Here is a 13,665-nt window from a genome sequence, read left to right as displayed (position 1 = left end):
AACTAATCCACCTACAATAAGGAACTCTATGCATTTATTAGAGCTTTGTAAACTTGGCAACACTACCTCCTTGATCGAGGTCGTATCTGAATCAAATAAACATTAAAATGCAGTAACTAGGAAGTGATCCTAGGTCGTTTCCCAATGAGCAATGATAAACCAAATGTTCATAATATACTTGCAGTAACAGTAATAATTGGGGGGGGGGGGGTTGTTTGTTTTGCGAATTAAAGAACAAGCGAACTGGAATACGAAATTAATAGTATTAAAAACGTGTTGTTTCCTCTGATTCAGAAGCCATTCTCTTGTCCTAGGTTATGAAGAATTCATTCCTAACAGTTAACCACTTAATCCAACCCTATGTTAATTGACTAAGCGAAAATCAACTTAGGGTTGTCAATACGTGATTAGGCAACACATACACCAATTGACCCTTCGTTCATTAAGCATGAACGTAAGTTAAGCTCAGAGGCAATTAATCGAACACGAAGCGTGCATAGATTAACATTAACGAATGTGGGTTAATTGGTGAAGGGAAAACTGCCAGGAAGCTACATTATAAACAGAACCTCGAAGAGAGTTAAGCTTCGTCCTTAGAAGGAAACAACATCAAAAACTTAGCCTTCCATAATTTCAACAAAAGCAGAAAGCGTAAATGAAACTAGAAGCAGAAACATACATGAAGCTAAAGGCATAAAACGTAAACAAAAGCAGAAGAAGGAACAAGAAACGAAATTGCAATAAGAAGCAGAAAAATGGAAAATGCATTCATGTGAACAGTAACATCAAGCTCCAAAACGTAAAACCCTAAAACTATGCTATGAATAATAGAATCCCCCTTACACAAATCCCAAGGCTACTATTTATAAGGGTCACTCAGAGTCACTGGGCCCTATTACATTATTCTGGCCCAAAACGAAATAAACATTGAACATTATAAAAATAAAATTGCAATCTCCTAATTAGAAATTAACTAAGGTAAATGTTGCTTTATTTGCCCTCTTTAAGCCCACAACCAAAATCCGGATTAAGCTCAATGCTTCATTAATTCCTGAAATTAGATTAAAACATAAATTAGTTGAATGAGCCCATATAATAAAGCTTCCTAATTAATTTGACAATTAAGACTAATCAGTAATTAAAATGGTGCACAAAGGTTTAAGAAATAGGAGAAAATAATGGCACATCTCTCCTTCCTAAGGAGTTTGTGATTCATAGTGACCATGAGTCACTCAAACATTTGAAAAGCCAAGGAAAACTTAATAAGAGGCATGCCAAATGGGTAGAGTTCTTGGAACAATTCCCTCATGTGATTAAACACAATCAAGGCAAGGCTAATGTTGTGGTTGATGCACTTTCAAGGAGATATGCTCTAATCTCCATGCTTGAAACAAAGATGTTTGGATTTGATCACATAAAAGATTCGTATTCTCAAGACCATGACTTCTCTAAATTGTTTGGGTTGTGTGAAAAGGGGTCTCATCAAGGTTTACTTAGGCATGAAGGATGCTTGTTTAAAAGTAACAGATTGTGTTTGCCTCAAAGTTCCTTGCGTGAACTCATGATTTGTGAAGCTCATAAAGGGGGGTTAATGGGACATTTTGGAGTTGAAAAGACTTTGAACATTTTGCATGAACATTTCTTTTGGCCTAAAATGAAACATGATGTTATCAAGTTTTGTTCTAATTGCATTGTGTGTCATAAGGCAAAGTCCAAAATCATGCATCATGAGTTGTATACTCCATTGCCAATTCCTACCTCCCCTTGGACCGACATTTCCATGGATTTTGTGCTTGGTCTTCCAAGGTCCAAGAGGGGCAAAGATTCGATTTTTGTGGTTGTTGATAGGTTTTCCTAGATGGCACAATTCATTCCATGTCACAAGGTGGAAGATGGTTGTCATGTGGTGGATCTTTTCTTCAAAGAGGTAGTGCATCTTCATGGATTTCCTAGGAGCATTGTATCGAATAGGGATTCCAAGTTTTTGAGTCATTTTTGGAAAACATTGTGGGGAAAACTTGGAACCAAGCTCTTTTGTCCACCACTTGCCATCCTCAAACTGATGGGCAAACCGAGGTAGTGAATCAAACACTCTCACAACTCTTAAGGTGTTTCATCAAAGGTAATTTGAAAACTTAGGAAGAGTGGCTACCTCATGTTGAATTTGCTTATAATAGGGTAACCAACTCTACTACTTATTTTTCTCCTTTTGAGGTTGTTTATGGTTTTAATCCTTTATCTTCTCTTGATTTAATTCCCTTACCTAACGATTCTTCTATTTTGAGTAAGGATGGGCTTTCTAGAGCCACTTTTGTTAAGGGTCTCCATCAAAGGGTGAAAAATCAAATTGAGAAGAAGATGGAGCAATATGCATGTCAAGCAAACAAAGGGAGAAAGTCCATGGTATTTGAACCCGGAGATTCGGTTTGGGTACATTTAAGGAAGGATAGGTTTCCTTCACAAAAGAAATCTAAACTCCAACCTAGGGGTGATGGACCTTTCAAGGTCCTTGAGAGAATTAATGAGAATGCCTACAAGATTGACTTGCCAAGTGAGTATGGGGTGAGTTCTACTTTCAATGTCGTTGATCTTTCTTCTTGTGATTTAGGTGATTTGGATGCACATCCGAGGACGGATTCTTTTCAAGAAGGAGGGGATGATAGAGGGCTATCCAAAGAGCACATAGAGGGATATCCAAAGAGCACAAGGACCTAGAAACACTTCATGAGTTGAAGGGGCCAATGACAAGGTCTAGAGTCAAGCTTCTACAAGAAGAGATGGCCAAAAGGATTAAGGATGGACTACTCATCAAAGGAAAGAAAGGAGAAAATCACAAGGAGCTGAATTGGAGCACGTTGAAGATTGTTGAACAACATGCCTGAGCTTAGCGTGCGCTGTCTGGGAGCTTCGCGCAAGCTGTCTGGCTTAGCCCAATTCCAATCCGAGAAGAAATTGGGCTTAGCGCGAGCTGTCTGGCTTAGTGCACATCTTCAACGTGAATTTATGAAAATTCCTAATTTTTGTTTATTTGTGTAATGGGCTTGATCTTGATGTAAATAGGCCTTATTAGAGACTTAGTTATCCTCTTAAGCTAGTTCTATAAATACTCAAAAACTCTTAATTGTATGAACTTTTGACATAATTGAAATTAAGCTTGTGCTTAGAGAGAGAGCTCAGCCTCTTCTTTGATTTTTTGAATGAAAATCAAATTGATTCTTATCAAGGAAGGGATTCCTTTGTGGCGAATCCTCCTTCGGTTTATCGATTCTCTGTGGATTATGGCATCGTTCTGTTCATCTTCTTCATCTTTTCCATATTTTTTGTTTTTCTGTTCGTGAGTTCTTAGAAGGTCAAAAATGGTGATTCTTAAATTTGCATTCGGAACGATTCGAACCAAGCATCCATGGCTTGGATTGCATCACTTATACATATTTTGTTTGAAGAGCATGCATGCTTCTTTGATTTTCACCCCGGTTCTGTTATTGGCGAACGGACAATGGTTGGCATTGCGACTTTCAATTGCGATTGATATGACTAATCACTACTCCATTTGATTATCGAAACAACCATTCTTCTCTTTTATGATATTTGATAAGCCAAGGATCCTTTTCAACTTGATTTGGGTGGTTGGCATTGCAACATCTTTGATGGAAACACAAACTTATCTGGATTTTGTTGTTGATTTATGTATTGATTTTTTTTGGATCTGAGTTTTTTTTGCATACCTTAGATCTGAGTTTGAGTGTTATGCATTATGATTTTATGAAGAAAATGCTTGTTATTATAGATTTGAATTTAACTAAGTACTGATTGAGAACAATATTTTTGTTTTGCACTCTCAAAGTTGTTTATTAGAATGTGGCCTCGTTTTATGTTCAGATCTATATGGTGTGTGGTAGTACATGGTGGCATCACTGCCGTGATGACCATTTGTGGGGTAGAAAAGTAATAGAAGTGGGAAAAAGAAAGGGATGATCGTTGGAAATGTTTCGTGGTAGCGTGTGGTAAAAAAATGATGTCCCATGGCTGGAGTTGTGGGGAAGACAGAGATTGGGAAAAAGTTTGGAAGAAAAGGATAAAAAATATATAATATTTTTTAATTTAATCTGGTGTAGACACTCTCATGGTAGTCTTAAACTAATCTCAGACGAACCACATCATTCTTCCTTTTTTCTTGTAAAAGTCTCGCACGGTGCGAAAGAAGTTATACTTTCACACCCTAGTCTTCGTAAGTAAACATTGCTCTTTTGCTACAACAAATTGACAACTTGTTGCAACAGATTTTGCTTTTATGTGATTTTTGCTATGGCTAGAGTTGTTATCGTTGTAGCTAAAGTTACCATTTTTCTGATTCTACAACTTTTTTGCTGTAGCGAATTCCACCTTTGCGACAATGAACTTTCCTTTTTAGCTCCGTATTTTTTTAACTTTAGATAGCATTACTTGTTAATTCCTTAGATATTACACAAGTCTTTGCAGATACGATACTTAAATACTTGTCATTTTCTTACTACATAAACTAGGTGCACTTGCCTAGATTATGAGTCAACAATATCGAAGCATAAGCTTGAGAAGATAAATATCATAAACACAAATTGTTTGTGCAGGAAAGGCTAAAGTTAGTTGATTATCATTATTCAACGTCTCTTCTAGTAACTAACTAATCCTATTCACCACTAAAAATCATAATGGTTTAAGAAGAAAAAAATACTAACAACTAATGAGAAAAAAATATCAAAAAGATATGAAGTTATTCTAAATATGAAAAAATTATGTTGAAAATAAGAAAATGGAATTAATTAAGTATTAAGCCCAAAAACCAAGTAAACCCACCAAAAAAAAATTCAACCCACAAATGCATATTGAGTGTTGGATTCATTGTGCAATAATTTTTTGTCTTTCAGTTAGCTGAAATTATCTTCAAATTATAGAAATGTAACAATTCTTGGATTGAGTTCAAGATTAGATAAACTTTCTTCAGCTTGTAGCTTCTTCTCTAATATTTGAAAGCCTTATTTAATTCTTTTAGGTTTAGCTTCTACTTCAGTCAAGGGTCTTCCATTCATGCAAAGGATATTTGAAGTTATTAAACCTTAGTAGATTCGTATCAAATAGTCCCTGTCTTTTAGATTCTTGATCTTGTTTCATCAATCTCAATGAGATACATACATTAGTAGTTCAAGTAGCATTTTGAATGGAGAACTACTAATAATTTGATTTACGTTTGTCAATTAAAACTTTAGGGATTCAAACCTAAAGTACGGATCAATATATTTTACTTGCCAACAATCACAATTTGGTCACAAAAAGTTTACGCATGTTACCTTCAAATATATTTCAAAACTTTGCAAATTGTAAAGGGGCCATTTGAGATTTATTGGCCGGACCATTATACACAACTATACTATGATTATGGGTGTTTGTGGTGTGGTTTTCGGTTAAAATCAGTTTGAACTAAACAAGAAAATTAGGTACAGTATGATTTGATTTGGTTTGGTTTGGTTTATTTTATTTATGAAATCCAAACCAAATAAAACCATTTTTTTGTAGTTTGATTCGGTCGATTTTTACAGTTTGAAAATTTAAGTTTGCTATAATTGGATAAAACTTGAATAATAACTAGTTCAACAATCAACGGTATAAATGATCAATTTAAAGTTTCAACTTGAATAATAATCATTCAACTTAAAAGTAATCATTCAACTTAAATAATAAACCCTTAAAATTAAAATTAAAAACAATATGTAATACTTGCTTCCAAGTTACAAGGACTAAACTTAAAAAAACAATAAAACAACATTCACTTACTTCTAACCATGAAAATTTAGAAAAGTAGACATCCAACAACAAAATAATAATTACAACAATAGTCTACAACCATTAAAACTTGTAAAGTAGATCTCCAACAACAAAATACTACTAGATCTCCAACAACAACATTATCGTTCGATGAGAGAAAAGAGTGTGAGACTAAGTGTTAAGCGTTTTAGTCTTAAATTTAAATTAAGTGTAAGCGTTGTTGTTTCACATAAGTTTAAAGCTACATTGTCGTATACATATATGACTAATATGAGCCTTATATTAAACTAATAAGTGCGATTCAATTTTGGCTTACTAAACCAAAAATCAAACCGAACTGCACAGTTTGGAAAAACAAAAACCAAACCAAAACGATGCTCTTTAGATTTTCTATGGTTTGTGGTTTTTTGGGTCGGTTTTCAGTTTTACATTCGATTTAATTAAGTTATGAACACCCCTAACTATGATGAAGAAATAATTGAGATTTCATTTACTATGATCAAGAAGAAATAATTGGAACAAGGGGGTTTAACTCAATTGATTGAGTAGGTGTATGAGTATTGTAAACCCGTGATACCGTATTCAATTCCTACATATCAACAAAAGAAGAAATGATTGGGATTTCATTTACTAAACACCTCCTAAAACATTACGACAAGACAATTCATATTACAATATAGTTGAAGTTCACAAGAATTTCTCTATAGACTAAGATCTTTGCAAAACCAAGAGTTGCCATTGCCTGAAACACAAGACAAGCTTCAGAGTTCCCCACTCAAACCAATATAAACTTAAATGAGCTGGTTCCCATTAAAAAGACCGGGACTAAGCTCTTCTCTGTATCCTCTGAAAACTCTATACCTACCAAGGTGTTCAAATTGACTGTACACACAAGCTCTCTCCTACATAACTGAAAGCCAACAACGCATTTAACTTGAAAACTCTAAGATGATGGAAGAAGACCCTTAAGTAACATTTAGAAATGCAATCCATTGCAACTCCCATATACATATTCAGCAGACCTATAAGTTGTCCTTGTAGCGGTTCTTGTTCGGTATGTTTTGACTGCAGAGATATCATTAATGACTCCTTTTGAGAGACCATTATCAACAATTGAAGAGCGCTGTAAGACAGCATCCAATTGTCCACATGCTGCTCCAATGAATCCTGCATTTGACATGATCAACAAGCAGCAATTCAGAAGTTACATTTTAAAATCTGAAACTGTTTGTTATCATTTGATAACAAGGAATTTACCAAGAGCCCTTGCACTCATTACTAAGCACAAGTGAGATTAATAAATGAGGACTGCTCTAGCAGAAAACTTAGCTTCAGGAATGTAAGTTTGATGGGTATGAAAATGTCAACCACCCCAAATTTAGATGTGTAATTCCATCTAAAAATTGATAGATAGCTAGTATAAAGCATAGCACACGTTAATAACTGTTGCATCAGCCACTATATTTTGTTCTTTTTTATTTGTTTTTGTTACTACCATAGTTATAAGGTTGGTTGGTTAGGCAGTAAAAGGCAAAGGGAGGGACGGAAAGGTCGCGAGTTTAATTCCCCCTCTAATAAAAAACTAACCATTAATATTTGCCGATAAAAAAAACTACCACGTGGTAAAAATTGTGCTGTAGGTGTTTCATATAGTAAGAAACAAGTATCACGTAAATAGGATAAAGAAGGGCACACAGGCATTTGTATAAATGAAATACAATTCAAAGAAATGGTACCATACCATGCCCAATAATTGCATCGCCTTGACTTAAAAATGCAACTAAAACATTATATGGACAAAGCAGGCTTTTGTGTTTTTTATGATATGGCTAGTGAAATTAAAGTGGAAGAAAAATGTAGAGGAAAGTGCATATGGATAAGCCAAAAAAATGAGTTGCATCCGCGCATAAAAATCAATCAGCTACTGTATTCGTTGTCTAGTTAAAATAACTGGTAGAGTTCAAAAGTTGTATCTTGATCCCGATGAACTTCAGAATTGGTTAGTAAACTTTGCAATATATGTTAGCATTTAAAAGGTTAGAAAGTACACCTCCTAGGTTATAATCAATAATGAAATTCATTTTTGGAAAAATAAAATCGCATTTAGCTACAACCCTATGTTTCTAATGGAAAGCATACAACAATGAAGTACCTAAGAACATTGAAGTTTGGAGATCATATACTACAAAGAAGATCAATTAAAGTCAACTTGGACATATAATGCAGACATGTAATGGAGAAGTACCTAAGAACAAAGGAGAAGGTTTTCCTGGTCTTGATTTAAATTCAGGATGGAATTGAGCACCGATAAAATAAGGATGGTTAGGTAGTTCAACAATCTGTAGCATGCAAAAAACAAACATCTTATAAGCCCAGCATATGCATATAAATAAGTCAAAAAGTCATACTCTTATGAGAATGTTCATACCTCCATGCGTTGACCTGTTTCATCCTTTCCAGTAAAAGAAAGACCAGCATTTTCAAGGCGTGCCACTAAATCCGGATTCACCTGCATATGACAAGATCATTTTCTGTTCTACTCACATTCACAAGATAATTTTTAAATCACAATACAATACCTCATATCTATGCCGATGTCTCTCATCAATGAAGCTTTTGCAGCCATATCTAAGAAGGGTCAAAGGGTTAGAAACCTAATAAATCTCACCAGTTTAGCCAAACTATATAGCAAGTCCTTTATAGTGCAGTCATACTGCACACACATTACTCTCATTCATATTGTCCTACATAAACACAAAATATATCTTAAAAAAAATTCAATGCAGTAATAATACTTACAATTTTGCAGATTTGCATTCCTTGGTCTGGAAATATGTCCTCCTAGATCCAAGGCGCATGGTGCCTCCCATATGTGTTTTTGATCCCTATAGCAAAAAGTCCAAACAAATCAAAAGTAAGAAAAAGTACACCTTCTTTAATCTATTTTCTTAGCATTAGAATAAAATAAAACAAATAGACACCTCAGGCATAAATATGATGTATGGACTTTTGGTATGGGGCTCAAATTCAGTGCTGTTAGCATCTTGTACACCAAGAACAGATCGTGCAAACTCTATGACAGCAATCTGCATTCCAAGACAAATGCCAAGGAATGGAATCCTGTTTTCACGGGCATATTTGGCTGCAATAATTTTTCCTTGCACTCCTCTATCTCCAAACCCTCCAGGAACAAGAACACCATCTGCACCCTGTAGGCAAAGATTAGTTAGATAACAAAACTGAGGAAGTTCTCAAAACCAAAATGAGGGAAATTGATAATATAACAAATGGTTAATTTCATGACTGTGAATGATACCTTTAATAACTTCCATGCTGCCTTAAAAGCATCAGGATTCTGCAACATTGAACAATAACATATAAATGAAACTGAAATTGCTATTATGAACGATAATAAATAAAACATGCTTGTAATATAATTAATTATTCATAATTGATGTTACCTCTTTTGCAGTTGCACTTTCAAGGTTGCTAGCTGGAATCCAGTCCACAACAAGTTTCTTTTGGCAATCAACAGAAGCATGCAGTAAGGCCTGAAGTCAATAATTGAGGGTAAATTAGCAAGCTTATACCAGTATAACTCTCACGAACTATTACTCCATTTAATAACTTCATAAAAAATGAGAATTTTATTGATCCAATTGTTGAATTATAATTTTATATTATCTTAATTTTTTGTGCCAGAGGAAAGAAAAATATGTCCTTTTACTCCTTAAAAGATCTTGAAACTAAAATAGTAATACAGCCATGAAGTTGAAGTTAACTCCACCTTTAGAACGGAGAGGTAGGAATCTGAAAGGCACGTATATTTCCCCACTAAGGCTATACGAACCTGCCATTTAAAATAAATAAAAATATAACTATTGCCAACAATCATGGATAATATAGAAGATTAGCTTTGGAGTAGAAACCCACTGGTTCATGAAGCAAATCACTAGATTCAGCTCTGCAAGTCCATTCCTCTAAATTAGGCTCTTTAGTTACACTGTATATACACAAAAAACTGCCACTTGAGCTTTCCAAAAGAACCATAAAGGATTGAAACTTCTTTATATCCATTGAAGTCCAATCGGGGAAATAGAACAAATATTTGAGTTTGAGACTAACCCATGAAGGTTCAGCACTTTAAACATTGCTTCATGTGCCTTCTGATCCTATAGACCAGAACAAGATAATTTGTGAGAAATGGTACCTACAGATGTATGATGATTTGATGCTCACCAGTTTTAGAGGAAGACTTACTCTTAAAAGCAAAGGAATGTGCCAGATGTTGGGAACATCATAAAGGGTAACAATGTTTTCTGCCTGCAAACATGCAACTTCAGTAGAGAAAACTCTTGCAAAGTAGACAAAACTATTTGAAGTCATATATATATTCATCAAAATACTTATCCTTAGAAACTCATACCGGAATTAGGCAAAATTGAGAGAGTTTTCCCTTTGCATTCTCATCCAGTACCTGAAAAAAGCTGAACGTTAGAAACTTAAAAATGTTTACAGTTAAGATCAGTGTGAATGCTGGTATGCACTTCTGTTCTTTTTGTGCATCATAGTATATGCTTGTGCCTTGTGTGTACTCTAGGATCTGGATTCCCTACAGTCAGACTTTTCATGCAATGAAGCACATAGTGAATTAGAGATGTCGGATGAAAATCACACGGCTCAGAGTTTGTCTTAGTAAATTGGAGCATTCAAGATGTGAGTCATCGGATCTTCATAGTTCCCTGACTACAATGAATTCATTTGCACCAAATTTTGTTCCATGTGCACATTTGTACAACTTTGGGGGATTGTGCGTTAGTTGTTGTAAATCACTGAAGTTCGATTCCTTTCTCTTAACCAAAAAAAAAAAAAACACTATGCTTTGTGTGTTTCCCTATAGTCAGATTTTTTCATGCCAGGGAATTGGAACTGTCGGATGAAAATTGGACAGCTCAGATTTTAACTCAATAAATTGGACCATTTGAGATGTGAATCATCTGATCTTCATCTGACGATTCCAATTCTCTGACTATATGAATTCATAGGCACTCGATCTGGTTCCATGTATGAAAGAAAGAGAGAGAGAGAGAGCACCATAGTGCTGCGGCATGCTAAGATATGTGGAGTCAGCCCTTGGCCACGCAGTGCACGAACACTATGCTGGGTTGGTTTTGTTTTCTGAACAAAAATCAACCAATTTCCCAAGTTAGATAAAACTGAATAATTTTCTACATGGATCTCAGAACTGAGACATTTACCTGTTCACCAACAACATTCAAAACAGGAACAAGGCTGACATGAACTAAGCAAAAGTTGCCAGCACCTGCAAAATGAGCAATATGTCACCAAAATGAGAATTTACAATACTCACTCATTATTCTCAACCATCCGAGTTACATCCCCTTAATACAAAAACACCTATTTATAATTTATAATACCTCTCAACATATCCACCAAAAACACCCCTTTGTGAACAAAAAAAAAACAAGTATCATCCCCACTCACCTACTCTGTATGAGAATTGTCCTAATGCCTGAATAAATGGCATGGACTCAATATCTCCTGCATCCATAAATGTTTATTATAAATAAATTAATAAATTAATTAATTTACATAAAAAGATGGAAACAATTGAGTGAAGAATGTTTTCAACAGTGTACCTATGGTTCCACCCAATTCTATGACACATACATCAGCTGGACTGGTCTTTCCATCTACAGGTATGTGGGCCACTCTTTCAATCCAATCTTGAATAGCATCAGTGATATGAGGGACAACCTAAAGATGATGAAAACACCATAATAATAAGAATAATAATTATTAATATTAGGACCAACATGAAAAAAAATGAAAACCTTGGTTTATAAATTAATTATCATCACAATAAAAAAAAACATAGTACAAATTGGTTTTAAACCAGACCTGAACAGTTTTTCCCAAATAGTCTCCTCTCCTCTCTTTGTCAATGACAGACTGTCATGAAAAAAAGGAAAAACAAAAGAAAAGTAAAGTCTTGTTTGGTGAAAATTTTTGTAATGTCCTTCAAAATCTTCTTCTTCATAAATCATAAGTCTAAACATATACATAAACAACTTGCCTGGTAAATCTTCCCAGTAGTTATGTTATTATCACGGGTCAACTTGATGTCCATAAAACGCTCATAGTTTCCAAGATCCAGGTCCACCTTTGAACAGAAAGAGGGGTCAGGTTTCTAATTATTTTGTAAGACAACTTTCTTTTGATGAAAAAATTTGCCAACTTTCTTCTGTGGAAATTGCATAAAGTTCGCACCATACTTTTTTTTTTCTTCTCTCGTTTTTTCCTTGAAATAACTTTCTTTGTTTCTTTCGTTTTTTACTTTTTTGGGGAATGTCCTTAACATAAAAATGGATGACGAATTAGTGAATCTGAGAAAAGTTGTGTACCTCACCACCATCATCCAACACAAACACTTCTCCATGCTCAAAGGGGGACATTGTTCCAGCATCTGTGTTTAAGTAAGGATCTGAATTGCAAAGGAACCAGTGAGACCAGAATTAGAATGCAACAACAACCCTTCAATGGGAAAAAAAAAAAAAAAAGGACCAATAGTTCTTGCTTAGATGCAGGTTTTTAAACAACGGTCTGCGACCGCTATTTCAGTTGCAACGTCAAGATTTTTGGGGTCTCTGCAACTACAACACTATCCATAATGAATTATAGCTACATTTGTTGCAATTTCCCACAATATCATGGGTCGTGAGAAAACCGCAACGGAAAACATAACTTAAAATCTGGCTTACATGATTTAAGTAGTGTTTGCACTTTTTTGTATGTGTGTGAAATAGGATACCCTCAGCGCAAAACCAAGAAATAATCTGATTCAGTTAAGGTTGACCTCTTCTAATAAATATTTTTCCATAGGTAGACAGTTTGAACAAAAACAATATGAGGTGTCTTGATTAGAAAAATAAAATAAAAAAGAACAAAAAAGAAAGAAGGAACCTGAGAAGAAGACAGAAAATCTTGACAAGAAAAAACTGGGAGACTATTAAAAGTGTGGTGGATAAAAAAGTATGCATGCTTTATCCATTTATCTTTTTTTTAAAAAAAAAAAACAAAGAAAATGAAGAAAAAGATACCAATTTTAATGGCAGTAACTCTAAGTCCACAAGCTTTGAGAAGCAAACCAATACTACTCGCAGTAACACCTTTGCCAAGGCCACTAACAACTCCACCAGTCACCAGCACGTACTTCATTTTTTTTTCTTCTCTATGCCTTCTTTTTTTCTTCACTCTCTTCAATGACAAACAGAGAAGAACAACCTTTTCACTCAACACTGGAAAACGGTTTCTTATGTTCTAGTTTTAGTTTTTTGGTTTGTTTTTCACACTCTTCTAAGAGAGAGCTCAAACAACACAGAATCTGTGTTTGCACCGAAAATATGCAGAGTTTGAAGAAATAGGAGGGAAAGTAGAAGAAGGTAATGGCAACCAATGCTAGGCATTGGTTTGCTTTATATACTAATTGCTCTGGTTCGGATTCAAAGAATGAGACATAAAAGAGATGAGAGAGAGAGAGAAAGAAATTAACGGAAAACAAATTGATCCGAAAAATAAAAAAAATTGCATTTATTCAGTTTGACCGAAAAGATAATAAAATACGAACCTCATTTATACGTGAAACAGTTTATAGTTGGATTTTGATAATTTTTTTTCCATAAAGAAATGTGTTTGTTTTAAAATATCTTGTTTAAAATAAAGTAAAGGTTAAATATTGCTTGTGTTGTTTTTTTAGTATAAGTTAGTAAGCTATATTATTAATGTATTTCAAAACATAATTTTTGGTTATAATTTATTAATGTACTTATGTTAAAAATAAGTGTG

At 34.5% G+C, this 13,665-nt stretch overlaps 1 protein-coding gene across 2 annotated transcripts; it reads right to left on the bottom strand.

Annotated features, from left to right (window-relative positions):
• Positions 1-6,395: 6,395 nt before the first annotated feature.
• LOC100819563 (CTP synthase) lies at positions 6,396-13,432 on the bottom strand. Of its 2 annotated transcripts, none has more exons than XM_003531893.4 (21): positions 12,921-13,432; positions 12,225-12,304; positions 11,897-11,983; positions 11,722-11,772; positions 11,460-11,577; positions 11,305-11,361; positions 11,058-11,122; positions 10,894-10,977; positions 10,226-10,276; positions 10,060-10,122; positions 9,925-9,971; positions 9,733-9,802; positions 9,587-9,649; positions 9,261-9,350; positions 9,116-9,154; positions 8,781-9,008; positions 8,599-8,684; positions 8,379-8,427; positions 8,228-8,308; positions 8,045-8,138; positions 6,396-6,966 (listed from the first exon to the last, which is right to left on the bottom strand). In XM_003531893.4, the coding sequence occupies exons 1-21, from the start codon at positions 13,036-13,038 to the stop codon at positions 6,776-6,778; spliced, it is 1,812 nt and encodes a 603-aa protein (XP_003531941.1). In that variant the 5' UTR covers positions 13,039-13,432; the 3' UTR covers positions 6,396-6,775. The 2 variants fall into 2 exon arrangements, with proteins under 2 accessions (XP_003531941.1, XP_006585857.1); XM_006585794.4 differs by lacking the exon at positions 12,921-13,432 and adding an exon at positions 12,582-12,604.
• Between the last annotated feature and the right edge of the window lie 233 nt (positions 13,433-13,665).

The sequence above is a fragment of the Glycine max genome, chromosome 8 (assembly GCF_000004515.6).
Source record: "Glycine max cultivar Williams 82 chromosome 8, Glycine_max_v4.0, whole genome shotgun sequence".
Lineage (NCBI taxonomy): Eukaryota > Viridiplantae > Streptophyta > Magnoliopsida > Fabales > Fabaceae > Glycine > Glycine max.
This window is presented reverse-complemented; position numbering and strand designations above follow the sequence as displayed.